Source organism: Hetaerina americana, unplaced genomic scaffold (assembly GCF_022747635.1).
Source record: "Hetaerina americana unplaced genomic scaffold, ioHetAmer1.1.p SCAF_3, whole genome shotgun sequence".
Classification (NCBI taxonomy): Eukaryota; Metazoa; Arthropoda; class Insecta; order Odonata; family Calopterygidae; genus Hetaerina; species Hetaerina americana.
The window spans coordinates 12,621,882-12,639,366 of NW_027286874.1; the positions used below are offsets into that span (position 1 = coordinate 12,621,882).

At 35.8% G+C, this 17,485-nt stretch overlaps 1 protein-coding gene across 2 annotated transcripts; it reads right to left on the bottom strand.

The window, feature by feature from the left end:
* Positions 1–123: 123 nt before the first annotated feature.
* LOC139690941 (regulator of microtubule dynamics protein 1-like) lies at positions 124–17,305 on the bottom strand. Of its 2 annotated transcripts, none has more exons than XM_071588584.1 (7): positions 17,232–17,305; positions 14,773–14,958; positions 3,869–4,120; positions 3,727–3,782; positions 3,511–3,648; positions 1,813–1,927; positions 124–1,615 (listed from the first exon to the last, which is right to left on the bottom strand). In XM_071588584.1, exons 1-7 carry the CDS (start codon positions 17,241–17,243, stop codon positions 1,577–1,579), a joined length of 798 nt encoding a protein of 265 aa, XP_071444685.1. In that variant the 5' UTR covers positions 17,244–17,305; the 3' UTR covers positions 124–1,576. The 2 variants fall into 2 exon arrangements, with proteins under 2 accessions (XP_071444685.1, XP_071444684.1); XM_071588583.1 differs by lacking the exon at positions 17,232–17,305 and adding an exon at positions 16,944–17,187.
* Between the last annotated feature and the right edge of the window lie 180 nt (positions 17,306–17,485).

The following is a 17,485-nucleotide window of genomic DNA, read 5'->3' on the forward strand; positions in this document are numbered from 1 at the left end:
CCCACCCTGCGTGGCTGTAGATCAGTTCAAAGTTATACGGATAAGATCAATTTTCTTTTTGTTAAAAGACTAAAGGTTTTTTGCTAGAAACATTAAAAAAAATAGTAAACTTAAACAACAAACTAAAATTTTTAAAATAATTTTTATCACCATAAAAAATTGAAATATCTAATGATATGTACAGACTCATAACAAAAATGTGACTTCAAATATAAGTCATCATTAACCCCATAAAAAAACAATGTGCCATAAAAAAATAATTCGTGATATATAATAATACAACACACATATTTAGGAATAATGGTACTTATCAAATTTAAGTATTCATGCATTAGTGCATCTAGGCAGTCCACCATGAGCAGCACTTTTTGGGGGATGTTAATTTTGGTCTTTTGTATGGTATGGTATGGTTTTGGTACTGAGTATATTATCGCAGATGGAGAAAAATGAAAATCTTGGGGAAGAAAATTGAGGACGGGATAGCAAACTCAGGTACTGACCTAGGTGGCATAAATGCTAACTACACCACTATATTCATAAACTCTGCAAGAATAACAAAGATTAATATATATACATATGTAACACTTTGATAAAATAAAATAAATCAATAAATAACTGATCATATCAAAACTTATTTTTAGTACCTAATTGCATGTTTTCATGACACTGCATAATTTTTAAGCTCATAATGACGTTCATCTTAACTACAGATCTCTCCATCACTCGAAAATGTTTCAATAGCTTTGACACACAGAGTTCTTATGAAGAATTTATATTTTGAATATTTAATAAGTAGGTACCGATTAGTATAATTTTTACATTCCATCACAAATTGCCTGCAGCCGTTAAAACCATTTATATGTACAAAAATAATTGACATGGTCAAAACATAAGGCTAATTTGATTGTCAAATATAATTTATACCACCTTTTACTAAATTCTAAAATGTGTGAAATTGATTAAGTTTAATGGATGGGGAGCCATACCTTGTTTCCCATATAAGTAATACCTCCTCCAACAAAACTGAGTTTGGTTCTTTGCAGGAACCATTCAGATTTGAACCTGGACTTGCAAACATGCACATGGATTCTATACTAATCATGGCTTTTTCCTTAGACATTCAATTTCATAAACATTAGGACATATAACATTCCAGCTTCAATCTAAAATTATTAACTATGGTTAATGTCATATATCATACTTCTTTTTGCATGTTACGCCAATGTTACACATTAATTATTTTGCTGGACAATTGATAAGATTAAAATATTGCTTTGTCACCTACTGGCTTGCAATGCAAATATTTTGATGAGGATGGAAGGATGTCTCAATAAAATTTTAGTAGTCAATGGAGTATTTGGCAGAAACATGATACCGTACACTGCATTCCACCTAGCTGAACACAGGAGATGTTTTGTCCAGCTTGCCTTAATCTTCCTTATTTTTTTTTCATGACATAAGTGTCCTGCTGAGGGCACTCAAAAATACATGATGCTGAAAACATCAATATGACATTTATGTTGAATTACAATGATCACTATATATTGACAATAGATTATAAAACCCACATAAGTCATTATAACTGCACTAATAAAGAGGTGGCTTCATTTTTAGCCTGTAAAAGAGGAGGTTAATTATTACTATTAGTTAGAGGCCAAAGCTTTTGGAAATTTCCATATTGATCAAAAGTAAAAAAAAAGATGTGAAATTTATCATTCCATACATGGGTATACCTATTTTTTATTTCATACTAAAACATATAATAAGTTTAATTTGTCATCAAGAATTTCCCGCCAATAAAATCAAACAAACCTTTGCATCATCAGAAGACTTCTGAGGATATTCTTGAGCCAGTCGCAAATAATGCTTTGCTTTCTCTTTATTATTAAGTTTCAAGTATGTTTTTCCAAGCATCAAAAAATTCATGCTGTAATGAAAATTTAGCAATGAATGACAAAAAATAACTCATCAAACCAGATATGTTTCATCTTTAGGATTCACCTATTATTTAATATTTACATGTCCCAGAGACATGAAATTACATGAATAGGACAGCTCACATTTCACTATGCATTAATTAAAAAGAAACACACAAGAGTTACTTATGGAACTTGAAAATTTCATCCACATCAAACAGACATTACTCAAAAAGAAACTTATGTAATTGCCATTTAAATTATTATAGTTTTGTTAAGACTTTCAACGCGATGGAAGAGTGCTGTATAATTGAGAGCAAAAGACTTTTGTGCCAAGGGAACAAGCTTTGCTGCACAAAATATAAAGGTTTTTTAGAAGGTACATGTACATGAGAGATATACGGTGTCTCCCATCTGAAAATAATGCTGCTGCGTTGACTGATTTATTTGGGATTGCATACTAAACCATGACCACTGATGAGAGGACAATCGGAGAGAACAGTACAAATTTGGACTAAAATTGGAAAAAGTGCATTAAATGATATACAGAAATATCCTATTTTTATTAATTTCCATGAAAAAATGCCATTTTCAAGAGAGGGCACTAGACAATTCCATGACAACTTTCATTAGGTTCTCTTTCCAAGCATAGAGTTTTACAATTTTTTGCAGAACTATCTTCTCTCATGTGAAATGCAGGACATTTTTTTGTTTCTTAATTTTCATTGGAAATGAAACCACAGCATTGGCACAGGATTACTAAAACCTCAATGTTTCCTGCTCCGGATTGGCATCTCTGAGTCAATCTTGAAAATTACTTCCAAGAAATTCTAATTAGTTCCGTTTTTCTCTTGTGGCACATGTCATTTCTTCTCACTGGTGACTTTCACACCACACATGTATGTAAACTTATTCACCACCACTTCTTGCCCTTGGCAACTATTCTGTGCAAACTAATGAATTCATCATGAATGTCCACACCACTTATGCTTGCTTGCAGCAAAAGGAGCTGGTTGTAGACTATATAGATTTTTCCATTTTTGGGGAAGTTTAATGCTATTCAGCTTTCCCACAAAATGATAACTTTTGGGAATGGAACAATGTTAGCTTTGAATTTTATACCCAAGATATTATTATTCTCATCAACACAAAAAGTTTTTATCTTTCTACACTATTTTTTTATCTACTTGAAGGGAAGATGGAGTAATTTTGAACTCGTATTATCATCGACCACTCCAAATGCTTAGATTACTTTCTTTATTACGAAAAAAAATAAGTAACAAAATTCATAGTTGCAAACATTAACCATCGACATCATTTGAGACTTTGAACACATATCAATAACAACTCGTCCCAAAAAAAATCATGAGTACAAAACAATTACAGCATCATTTCAATGAGTATTATGTTTACTTTTTATGATAGATTTTACATTGGGTTGTCAAATTGTGCAATAATAAATTGCAATATCATGGATAATATTGCTTGTTGATAATGAATGATATTATTTAATACATTTCACAGTTGTGCATGTTAAGTGTGGATGAATTGAGTGATATTACCCCAGAGTAGCACGGATCAAGCAGCCACTTACCTATAAAAATGAGGATCTGTTTCTTCTGCTTTGATGAAAAAGTCAAGGGCTTCTTCAAATGATGACGTTGGCGGTGCTGCAAATATGGCACTGGCAATTTTCCGCTCATACCATGCCATATTTGCTACTTCAAAGCACCTGATTGAATTAATCAATTAGATATACATAATTCAATGAATTTTGATCCCCAATAATTACTTAATGAACATTACATACCATGTTCCTAATAAATGCAGCACAGTAGCATCTTTGGGATTGAGTTCCACAGCTCTCTGCCAATATAAAGTTATTTTTAAGCTGAAAATTCCATGAAAACAATGAGGCAACACCTATGAAAATGCTTAAGTACAATACAAACCAGCATGTGCTTTTTCATTACATAAGCTTGGGTTATTTTTTCTTTTATCCCTTGGAATTTTGAAGTAGCATCAATCATAATGGACATCCATTTATGAACAGCAGAATTTTTTTCATTTAAACTGAGAGCTTCTGATATGTACTTATATGCTTCAAAAATCATTTCTTTTTTCTGCTTTTCATCAGAAATTTCTTGAGACAATTTATATATAGCTCTTCCTAACCTCCACAAGACTTCATCATTTTTTTCATCCTGCAAAGAATTTACGCAAAATTTTACTTTGGTAATCAACTGCAAGAACTAACTGTAATTGAATCAGAACAAAATGTCATACAGGAGTAAGGACAACACTTCAAAAAATTTAGATGCAAGCAATACAACATTTACCAGCATTTTTGCTTCAGTGCTAAATACAACAATAAAATTTATCACTAATTTTGAATGTCTTTGTTTATTCCATACAGTAAATGTTAAGTAAACACAGATTTGCAGGTACTAAAAGCATTTACAGGAAATAGACGCATTATTCCTAATATTATCATGACTCAATCAAAGGCAATCGACTGATTAAGTCAAATTTTGAATGGTCACTAGCAACTTTGTAGGTATTACAATTTACACATCACCTCAACTTAATTTTACAAGTATATAAGTTATATTATTTCCTTCCAAGTTCTTTGTATATCCTACTTGATTATGCCATGCAAAAAGCTTACTCTCTTCCTCCTTCTACCCCTCTTACCTAACATTCTCCTTCTATCACAGTGTTCTACATCACACAGGCTCTCGATATTAGTCCGTCCTTTTTTTTTGCCATTTTTAGGATTTCACCAAGCTATTTCCTCTCTTCTACCACCATGTTAAAAAAAATGCCTTAGACCTTCACCTATATTCAAATCACTTTCTCCTTGCACAAATCATAAAACCCTCTATTCTTATCTTATGGCCTCAAAGATCATGTTTTAGGTCCTTACTCCATATTTAAGTCTCTACAAATCTTTGCTTTAATTCTTTACTTCTTGTACCTGTAAACAGTTCCATTCCTTTTGCAAGAGAATACCTCAGCTACTTCCTTCTGTTGTTCCTGCTGAAGATCCTGTAGATCATCAGGGTACAGAGTGATACTGCAGTAATTTACCAAGGCCTCAACATCCACCCACAAAACCATTGACTCTACCTACTCTGAATACAATATCCTCCATAACTTCGCTTTCTGTCAAAAAACTTTCCCACTTGCTCTTGAGCCATCAAAGTCTCTGGCTGATACACAGGCTGGCCAGAGTTTCTTCCAGGCAGATGACCTCATCTAGGAAGAAACTTGGCTAACTGCCCCAGGAAGATTCAATCAGCACAGCGGAAACTTAGCCAATGATTTAGCCTATAATCTTTTGGCATTGCATTATATTGAAGTGACCTTTCCAAGAGTCCCTAAGGGGTCCATCTGCCAAAAAGGTCACCATTGCAACAGTTCCTTCATGTGAAGTTTCTTGAAATTAGAGATGACTTGCTGGTCCATGGACTGGTTGTGTTGCGAGACAAGAACTTCACCTGGAAGAAGCCATTTTCACCACTCAATTCTTCCTCCAATCCTGGAGGAAGTGCAAGACCATTTCCAACGCCGGAAGGGCCTTGATGGGTAACTTTTTCTCACACCCGAGTATTTCTTCACACTGGGAGCAAAAACTTCATTTATCCACCCAGTGTGGAACAGCCTAGATACCCAAGCTTTAAGAGTTGACATGCACATTATGCAATTATCATTTTGGGAACGAAAATGATTTTTCAGCTCTTCTGAAGCTGTTACAATTTTCCTCTTTGGTTTTTCCCACTACTATTAACTTCTTTGGTGCAATTATGAATGAGTATTATTGACAATGAAGAAAAAACTCAAAAAATCATGAAACCTCTCACAAAACAGAATTAATTCAAGAGATGTTCAATGAACCAAGGCCATGCATGTGAAATTTGACCATTTGTTTTAACCAAGATGTGTTGTAGATAACATTCCAATGCCTCATCCAATGTCACATCAAGATGTTAGAACATAAGACCTGTTCCTATAATAGGAACCAAAATCAAAATTTCCTCTGGTTCTGATCACCTCATTCAAACAGGTTGAATTCCAAATTTTTGCTCGAGATTTTAAGTGGTTTACCCTTGAATTGTTTGGTTGAGATTCAAACTTGTTAAGCATCAAACAATTTGACTTTTGAAGGTCCATTTTATCCACATACTTGATCAGGGCCACACTGCATATAAGTTCTAATAATAAAGTGGAAAAGTCCTAATTTTATTCATCATTTAATGCAAAATATTTCCATCACATAACATCTTCATCAGCAAACTTAAAAACTTGTAATGATTTAATCCATCATGAACAAACCATCCCAAATGGACTATACTATTAAAATCCAGAAAAAGAGACACATTGGCCATCACAGTCTACTAGCTGTACCATAAAACCTATGCTCTGTATTAGAGTGGAAAGGGGCCAAATACATTCTAACTTTTAAGGCACCTATTATAATGCTGGTCAGTGTAGTAACTGTACAATATTTATCATTCAAGTAGCTAAAACCATTGTTTTAAAGAGGATTTGGTAACCTAGTTATAGTGCTGGACGGCTGCCAGGAAAGCCCAGGTTCAGTTCCAAGGGATGCCTCTGGGCACCCTCATTTTCACCAAAGCTGCATGATTTTTTGTTATAGGGAATAATCAAGATTAAAAAGAATACAAAAGAATATATTTAAGTGTTAAATTGGGAGAATAAAATTTTTGCTTTGCCTATCTGTCTTCAGATGTTGCCATAAAATTACTTCATCCTTCAATGTCAAATAAAATCACTACCATTTTCTTGACATGGGTATTAAGTTTCAGAAATTTTGCGAAATAAATATTTTTAATAATAAATTTTTTTATAAACATTACATGTACTTCATGTAAGGGAGTTACCCTTCAAAGTTTTGCATAAAAATATTCAAATGTTATAATTCGATTTTTCATTATATAAAATTATGAACATTGAATCAATTCCAATGACGCTTCATTTATTTGAAAAATATTAATTCCTCTATGATATAATCACAAATTTATTAAAAACAATAGAGTATTTGAACAAGAAATTTAAAAAAATTGTGATGCTAATAGAGATGAAATGTAATGGTGCTAGGATATGATGATGCTCTAATTAATCAGCAAAGTAATGAACCTGAAGGTTGGTTTGATAAATTATGGTAAATGAAACAGTTTCTGGCGTCACTTGGTGGAAATTCTTCATATTGAAATTAAATTTAAATACTTCACCTAAATCAACCAAGTAGTAGTAGTAGTTTTCAGGGGAGGCGACCGACAGCTAAGGTCATTTGCGCCATAGGGGATGGACAGGAAAGGATGAAGGGTGGAAAGAAACCCGGCGTCGGCATTAGCCTACTCTTTACGAAAGGCGCCAAGGGGTCCGCAGTTTAACGTCCCATCCGACGGACGGCATACTTACTCAAAGTGCCCTCCACAAAGCACCTCAAGTAGGGATCGAGATACCTCTGAAAAATATTCAACATCGCTGGGATTTGAACCAGCGCCCTCAGGGTGGGAAGCCAGTACGTTAGCCCCCGCACCATCTCGATCCCCCTAAATCAACCAAGCCTTTGACCAAGTTAAACCCATACACAAGAGTGGGGTGTACAAACTCCTCTGCAAAGACTGTAACCGGATTTACATAGGCCAGACGGGAAGGAGATTTGAGACGAGAATAAAGGAGCACCGAGCATGCTTTAGAAAAAACATCTCCACGTCACTCTTTGCCAAACATCTGAGAGACTGTGGTCACAGCAGTGATATCATCCCCAAAATCCTGCACTTTGAGAAGAAAGGCCACCGCCTCGATGTGCTGGAGCAATTAGAAATACTTCAGCACATGGATTACGGAGGAGAGGTTTTGACCAACGAATTTCTTTACCCTTCGCGTTCCCCGTTATTGTATTTTCCTCGCCCACCTGCCAATTAAACTGACACCAAGCTAAGCCTTTTCAACAATGAATTAACTCCTCCCAGCCTGCTACTTAATCACCTAATTACCCAGTGCCGTTCGCAATACCCATTCCCCCACTCCTCTGCTAACTAATCGACGCCAAGAAAATTTATTTTATTTATTATTTTTTTCAACAATATTTGTATACATTTTTTTTTCTCTCTCAACAATGTATTTTTCAACAATGTATATTTCTGTTATTTTATATTTTCAACAATGCATTAATTCCCTCTCCCAGCCTGCTAATTTTTCAATGTTACCATTCTTCCTCCTCCTCTGCCACCTCTTCCTATCTCAACCAATCCTTGCTTTCCTCCCTCCCTCCTCTTCCACTCCGTCCAGAACTATATATACTGTGTTTGACTTGTATTTTTACCTGATGATGTTATACCATAACGAAACTTAGGTCGTAATAAAAGTGGTTTATGTGGAAGGCGAAGTATTTTAAATTTAATTTCAAAATTAGGGTAAAGCTGACCCAATAATAAGCCCAACGAAATGAGGAATTCACACACCAGGGTAGGAAGGGCAGTTTCTCTCCCTGTGCTGCCTACCGTTTCCCAGGAAGAACTGGCACCCAAAAAATCATACATCTTGGGTGAAGCTGAGGGTACCCAGAGGTAACCCCAGGAATCGAACCCAGGCCCTCGGGCGAGTAGCCCAGGGACTCACTGGACTGCCATGCCCCACGATTCTGTCATTAACTTTTGATAACTAGGGAAACCACACAAGAAGTACTGAAGGAGGTATAAAGAAAAAAGACACTTTAGCATGAGCATTTACTACCTCAAGAAAATCGGCAAAATCGATCACCCAAGTTAGTTTCAATAATCATCAGTTTTCCAGAGAATATTCTAGTTCAATTTAATAAACTGGATGGCACACTGATTTGGAGTCACAATATTTTGAAAAACGTTTAAGGCACCTACACACTTATCATCTTCGGTAATGGTGATGACAGTAATTGCAATGGGAGGTAAAACTAAACATTGTCATAGAATACATAGTAAAATTATGACATTTGTGATAGGCAGAAAGAAAGGCAAAAAAATATATCTTAAGATTGCTAAACATAATAATTCCAATACAATATAAATTGCTCCTTCAGGTCAACAAACACTGTGGTATTATCCTGACAATAATCATACCACTTGATACACAGTAGAACATACCTTAATATAAAAGCAAAGTGAAAAAGGATTCGGTACATATCCATAGACCATACGAGGGTAAGGAGAAAATTGCTCGGCCTAAAACAGAGATAGCGTTCCAATCAGCGAAAATTTATGATTCCACCCAGAGTCATTAGTTCGTAAGACAAGCTTCAACTTACTCTCTCCAGTAGTTTGTTTACACGTAATCTTGCAGTAGACATCTTCCGTATTTTCCGTTAAAATGGAAAAACTTGAATTTTGTGCGGTCATAAAACTCTTTGTTTTGGATGACTCAACCCCTGAGGAAATTCATCTGAAGTTGACCAAAGTGTACGGGGACTCTACTCCTTCAATGCCAACCGTGAAATAGTGGGCAGCTGAATATAAACGGGGTCCCACATCCCTTTAATGACCCACGCGAAGAACAGCCAAAAACCGCAACCACACCAGAAACCATCGAAAAGGTGCACAATCTCATGTTGGATGATAGGCTAGTGAAGGTGAGTGAGATAGCTAAGGCTGTGGGAATATTGGAAGAAAGGGTGTGAAACATCTTGTACATAGAATTAGGGATGCGAAAGCTCTGTCCAAGATGAGTGCTGCATTTGCTGAACACCTATCAAAAGAAAATGTGTAAATGATTTTCGCAGCAATGTTTGGACCAATTCAAGAGTGAACCGAGCAATTTTGTGCGCAATTTGCCACCATGGATGAGGCATGGGTCTACCACTACATGCCAGAAAAGAAACAGCAGTTGAAGCAGTGGGTGGAAGCCGCTGGTTCCGAATCAAATAAAGCGAAGTTGATCGCATCTGCTGGAAAGGTCATGGTCAGTGTATTTAGGGATGCAAAAGTGATCCCATTAATTGACTACCTTAAAAAAGGCGGAACGATTACAGGCGAATATTACCCAAACCAGCTAGATGCCAAAATTTGCGAGAAACCCCTGGCTGGAAGAAGAAAAAATCATCTTTCATCAGGAAAACGTACTTGCTCACAAATGTACATTGGCGATGGGAAAACTGTGGGATTTGGGGTACGATTTGCTCAGCCCCCTATTCTCCTAATTTAGCACCTTTAGACTTCCATCTGTTCTCAAACTTGAAGAAATTTGTTTCTGGGAAGCGCTTCGCCTCCAATGAAGAAGTTGAGAGGAGAGGTAGATGGTTATTTTCACAGCCTTCCAGCCTCTCACTTCCTGGAAGGAATACTGATGTTGGAGAAACGCTGGACCAAGTCATTGCCGAGAACTTTTCACCTTACCCTCGTAGAGTACGGAAAAATTGAGCTCTGAAAGGGTATAAGTACTCTTTAAAGAGTATGCCTGGTCACCCAGCTATTAAGGCCCCTCAAAATTATTATTTCAAGATGGCGTCCGTTGCTGTTGATCTGTTGTGTGACTCCTGTAAAAATCCTATCGATTATACCGATAAATTTACCTGTTGTGACTGTTGTCCACGATTTTTTCACATTAAATGTACGGGACTCAAGGATCTTCCTCAAAAAGCATTATTAGAATGCCGTGACTTATACTGGAAGTGTTCCTACTGCCGAACGTCTGTCCATAAAATCTCCAAAATGGCGTCGGACATTGAATTTTTAAAGGAAGAATTGACTAAGTTAAAATCTGAACGCAAACGTACTACTGAAGAGCCTAAAAGTGCGGCTACTTTTGCAGACTGTTTAAAATCTGCTAATGCTCAAGTTCAACCGCCATTGCTTAAAGAGAAAAATCCTACCGTTGGTGCTCCAGAACGTCTGCAAACTCGTGCCTGCAAACGGAATGCATCTACAGTGCCTGTTACGTCCCCTGTTCAACCTCAATCTACCTCTGTATCTTCTGCATCTACCAGTGACATCCTCGTCACTCAACTGAATGAATACACTGGTGAAAATTCTTCTGTTAGCCAACCTTCTTACATTTCTAGTGATGGCTTTAAAGTTATACAACATAAGCGGCGACGCTGTACACCCATCATGGGTTCCTCTGATAAAAAGTGCTCTATCTCTGGCATTAATCTCCGTTCTCTCGTGCATGTTTGGAATTTTCATCCTGACACCACGACAGAAGCAATTATGTCCTATCTGAAGGACCACCTGCCCGAGCTCCCCGATACATCAGTAGATATCGAGCAGCTTAAGGTATCCAGAGGTAATTATGCCTCTTTTCATATCTCGATTGACAAAGATCTCCGTGAAAAGCTCCTGTCCCCAGAGTTTTGGCCAAAAAATATTTTCCTCGGCAATTATTTTTTTCCAAGATCCCGCCGGAATTCTCCGGAAGATTAGTGCACCAATTGAAAACTCCCAAAACCTCAGGTAGTTCTACTTCTTTTTCTGTCAACTTCCTCGGGTTAAATGTTCAGTGCCTAAGAAATAAGATTTGTGACCTGGAAATTTACTTGAACTCGGCAAATTATGATATTCTGTGTCTTTCTGAACACTGGTTACATGAGCAAGAAAGTGATCTATACCAAATAACGGGATATACTCTTGGCTCAATCTACTGTAGAAAATCCTTCAAAAATGGTGGTGTACGCATCTATTTAAAAAACTATCTCACGTGTAAACGGTTGGATTTACATCGTTTTTGTATGGATCTACATTTTGAAATTGTTGCCAAGTACCTTAAAGGACTGAGATTAATGGTGGCATCTATTTATTGTTCTCCTAATGGACACTTTGATGTGTTCTCTGAACATCTTGAGAAGGTTTCAACTTATCTTCAAAACTTTCACGCAACTATCGTTATAGGAACCGATTTAAATGTTGACCTGGGTTGCCTTTCAAGGAATCATACTCAGCTAGACATTCTTCTCAGGGGCTTTGATTTATATTGTGCTAATTCGGAACCGACTAGGTTGAATGCCTGTCTTGACAATGTAATAACTAATACTGATAAATCCGACTGTATTCTCAAAGTCTTTGACCCCATGCTCTCTGATAATTTTGCAATCTCCTTTTCAGGGCACCCTAAGCTGTGTGTTAATAGCTATAAGAAAACTTCCAAAACTGTGTATGTTAGACAGATGACTGTACACCATGTCTATGACTTCATAACTTTGCTTAATAATACTGACTGGGATGCCCTGCTGACCTATACTGATTGTGAAAGAAAGTTTGCAACTTTTTTTAGTCATTTCCTGTTATTGTTTGAATGTGCATTCCCAAAGACATTAATTCAGCTGAAACAGAAGCCCAATCTACAGGCAAATTGGTTTAATATTGACCTTGAGAATAAGAGAAGGAATTTACTCAACTTATATAAACAGTATAAGCTATGTGGTAGTGATGATCTTAAAAAAGCCTACAATAACCAAAAGAAGGACTACTATAGTGAGTTAAGATTGGCTAAATGTCATGCCAATGTTAGCTACATTAATAGTGCATCCAAAAAATGCAGAGCAGCCTGGACTATCATTAAAAAAGAAACAGGATTTAGTAAAAACTCTGATGATGTTCCAATAGACTCTGAATCTTTTAATAACTACTTTATTAGTTCGGTTGACAATATTATAGCTGATATAAATAATATTAATCAAACCTCAGATAACACTGCTAATGACCTATTATGCAATACTCCCACCACCAATTCTATATTTAGATGGAAAGAAGTTTCTCAGATAGACATAATTAAAGTAGTGAAAAAGTTCAAGAATTCTAATTGTAAAGATATGTTTGGGCTTTCAAATAATTCAATCAAATCTGTAATTGACTGGTTAGCATACCCTCTTGCTATTGTCATCAACTCTTGTCTCCAGTCTGGTTATTTTCCTGATCAGTTGAAGTTTTCCAAGGTCATTCCTATTCACAAATGTGGTGATATCAGTTCTCCAAACAATTATTTCTCCACTTGCAAAAATCATTGAATCAGTTGTATTTACCCAAATCCTGGACTATTTTGAATCTTTAAATCTATTTACACCGACTCAGTTTGGTTTCAGACCCAACAAATGTACAACCCAAGCTGTTGAATATGTTATGAAGCAAATCATTAAGGCTTTTGAAGGTAATCAATGTTTGGCTCTCTCATTATGTGATCTCTCTTTGGCTTTTGACTGTGTTAATCACATAATTCTCATAAATAAGTTGAAATATTATGGTTTTAAGGATACTGAACTAAAATTTATTTCTTCCTACTTATCTGGTCGTAAGCAGTCAGTTTATGTAAATGGTAAACAGTCAAAACCATTAAATATTAAATATGGTGTGCCTCAGGGCTCTGTGCTTGGACCTCTTTTATTTCTGGTCATGATTAATGACTTGTGCCCCAATATGATTACTGACTGTGTCCTCTATGCGGATGATACTACTTTCCTACATAGTTCCCCCCATCATTCTGATGCGATGAATAGAGTTCCTATTATACTTAAAAAGGCAGTGGACTGGTTTTCTGCCAACAATCTCCATATGAATCCCAATAAAACTCAGCATCTTATATGTACTCTAAAATGTGCTACACCGGATACTGTCCCAGTGAAACTGCTGGGATTTTATATAGACTCCAAATTAACATGGAGTACTCATATTCTATACATTAGGAAGAAACTTGCCCGAGCCTTATTTCTGCTCATGAAATTGAAATTATATGTTAGTAAGGACTACTTAATTAATGCCTACTATGCATTATTTCACTCACATATATTACTTATGGCATTAGACTTTGGGGGCATGCATCTGATATTAAGCTAATCTTTGTGATGCAGAAAAAGGCAGTCCGTACCTTATCTAATTCATGTCCATTTGAACACTGTAGACCTCTCTTTTTAAATTTAAAAATTATGACTGTCTACAATTTATATATATTCTATTCATTAGTTCATGTAAAAGAAAATACGAGTATGTCCTCCACTAGGGCTGACGTTCACAGTCATAACACCAGAGCAAAGTCTAATATGGATTTTCCATACTGTAGGCTAGATAGGACTTACAAAGTTGAAGGTCTACCTATCAAATTGTTTAATATGCTTCCAAAATCTGTAAAATCAGCCCGCAATATAGTGTTCCGCAGGGTGCTGCGTGATTAGCTTACCTCCAATCCTTTATACTCAATACAGGAGTATTATGAGCTCGACTTTACTAGCCTAAAATTATAAGGTCTAGCGTGAGTAGAATACTAGGTGTATGTATGCAAATATTTTCAAATAAGTATTTTATGTGATTGTATATTGTGCTGTATACTATATTATCTAGGAACAACCGTATGTTCCTAAATGACGACATCTACCATATGTGAATATGATTATAAGATGAATAAAGTATATTATTATTAAACTTAAAGTATGGCTTCTATTTCTTCATCAGATAAAACTATCCACCACTTCATTTGATTCTCAATTTGACTGCCCAGGGTCGAAAATCAATTTGGCATGATTTGATCCTTTATCAATAATGATTATTGTTGACAGTATGAAATCAATGTTATTGTCCATTATATGAAAAATTAACTATGACCTGGTGTTATTTTTGGTGAGATCAAGGCTTATTTATAAACCAGAAGATACGCAACTAAAGGTTCCTCAGCATAACATTAGTTTTGTACTTTAAGAAATAGGTGCATGTCAGCACTGACTTCATGCACTTGTCAATTTATTTAATATAACAAGAGCAATAACATTCTGGGAAAATGTTGTAAGCACGAAAAATCACATTGGGATATCTGAGTGAACCTATATTGTACTAAATATACAAATCTGTGAATCCTTATGAACATAACTACACACCTTATGAGGTTGCAGGACCTTTATAACCTCACTGAATTTGTTTTCATTGAAAAGTGCATCAGCTTCTTTTAATTTTTGCCCCACAGAAGGTTTTGAGGACAGAAATGACAAGCCATAGAGAGTAGAGAAAGCAGCAACTTTCATACAATATGGGCGGCTTGTAGTAAGCAGTCTTATATTTTGTACCTGAAATGAGGAAAATTTTAACTAGTACATATTTATGAAATGTGATTAAGTTTGAATGCTAAATTTCAGAAAAGTGGCAAGTTAGTTTTGTTAGTTAGTGTTTGTTAGTTAGTGTTTGTTAGTTTTTCATGCTCCACTTGACTTATTGCCATTTTTTTCTAAAATATATCTGAAAACTTTTTTGACAACTAAACAGCCTCTGATCAAGCACAATCCACATTTTAGGCTTCCAATCAGGACACTGCCCCCATATGCCCCTTAATGGGTTAAACGGAAGAAGGGACCATTTGATCTCAATTTTGCCCAAATGAAGACCTCTTTCAGAGACATATGGTCCAGTTACCTTCACCTCTTCACACCCTAATACTATCAAAGTCTGTTGTGGATTGGTGAAACCATAATTTCAGTTACAGTGTCGCAGGTGGCATTATGTCATGGAGCATACCATTAACCCTCTCCCTCATCACTGAAAAGCAAACTTGATTTTGAAAACGAGGAAATAATATGATTATTACTTTTAAATTATCTTAACTTTTCCCACCACTTCAATGTAATTAAACTCCTGTGTGCGAGTACCATCAGAAACTCAAACAGAGATAACATTGAATTTAGATTATTTACAGATAAATGCCTATATAATAATGTAATAACATGAAGAATGCATGATAATTGCCAATACACAATTTCAAGTCAAAAAAGACACCTGTAATAATTATTATCTCAAATATTTTCATTTAGCCCTCTTCATCTTTAAAGGCACATTTAAAAATTATAAATCGTAACCTAAATAAATTTTTTTGGTTCCCAAAGAAATAATTTTTTTATAAATCATAGTAGGCACCTAATTATATCATAAAACTGAGTTTTCAAAATTATATGAATACATGGGAATATAACTACCACTACGCAGAAGTCACAACAGAAAAAAACATTGAAAAACTCTAATCCTATTCTGCTGCTCAACGCCATGGAATGCAAGCTATAAATGTGTTCAAAGCTTATGGGTGGTAACAGCACATTAGTCTAGTTTGGAAGGAAGTTTCCAGGTCTATAAAATGTGTAAAGAGGAAACTGGTGTGTGTTCATTCCTTCCTGGTAAATGGACCTCCTTTGGTCAATAGATGTGTTTCTTGATCTCGTAGAAGTTAAGTGAGCTAGTCATTGTTAGCTGATGGGCCAACATGATACTTTTCTCTGCTTTGCAATTCCACAGGTCCCTTGCTCTAACCATATCAAACACCCCTTTCTTTCTACCACTCCTATACTCACTTCCTCAGGTATCTCCGGGCCATAATCTTTGGACAAATATTATATGTTAGTACATTTTCACAACCAAAGGATGACTTTGTTCACTTAAATATCACATACAGGAAAAAAAAGAACTAGTGATGAAGCAAACGCAATATTATTTAGGTCAGCTGACCGTAGCAATGGCTGTTTTAAAAAAATAGCTGATTTTAATCATGAACAGGTATCGTTGGATCTACGTAGGTGAAATAAATAATTTTGCTGAAAGGTTGCAGTTATTATAATTGGATGTACACACAAGGTGATACCACTTCCAAAATATGATCTGGTCATTAAGGAATTATGGGATTGGGAAAATAAACTCGGGTAGCACTTTGCCAATTCTTAGCATTACACGTCACTGGAACTACGAAGGAACATTTAATCAGACAGGGGTATTCTGCACATTAGGTGTTCTATATTTGCCCAGGATGAGAAGCACAGACAATCATTGCCACGCATAAGTAAACGTGAACTTGTGGTGCTGGAGGGTAACCCGCTATAAGAACTCGACACCAACTCTTTCAAGAATACTGATCCATAACAGTAACAGTTTCATTCACTACGATTCATTTTGGTGTCTGGATCATCAATTCCAGATATCTACACCATCAATGCTCCAATAATTTCCAGTTCAAACCACATTTTTAATTTCAATTACCACTCATTCAAATAGTAAGCCATAAAATCTCACTAACATCTTTAGCAATCTTCAGTAAAGGATGAAACTTAATGAACTGTCGAAAGACACTCAAAGACTGCTTCAGTCGCCAAGCCATTGAAATAAATGGCAAACCAAAGGCTAATCACCAGATAGTTCTGAAGCTCTAAGTTAAAGATAGGTTCAAAAATTTCACAATTGACTACGTAATTAGTTTGGTAATACGATTACATCACTGTGTAGAGTTGACTATTAATGAATATTAAATATTAATAGTTTCACAAATTAATCGCAATCGCATAAAACAAGCCGAGTTGACACAAACATTAACCAACATAATCCAAACAACTGACTCTTCCACGTAACGCAAATATCCTAATATCTACCCTTCCGACGGCTGTCACGCACGCTTAGATTCTGTCAAATGTTTCAATTTAAAACGGTAATGGAAGCAGGCGAGCATAATATGAACATTTTTTATAAATTCCATCGTTGTATTATCAATATGACACAATGTCAATCAAGGACGAGATTTAGAGCCAGCAGAGCTTTCGATAATTGCAAAACAGCATACGGCTC

Excerpts from the sequence above, each read along its gene's own strand:
- LOC139690941 (XM_071588583.1), bottom strand. The coding sequence starts at position 17,024 with ATGGCTTGGCGACTGAAGCAGTCTTTGAGTGTCTTTCGACAGTTCATT. Across the intron at positions 1,928-3,510 it reads ACAGATCCTCATTTTTATAG|CATGAATTTTTTGATGCTTG; the intron begins GTAAGTGGCTGC and ends TTTTCATTACAG. Across the intron at positions 1,616-1,812 it reads AGTCTTCTGATGATGCAAAG|GCTAAAAATGAAGCCACCTC; the intron begins GTTTGTTTGATT and ends CCTCTTTTACAG.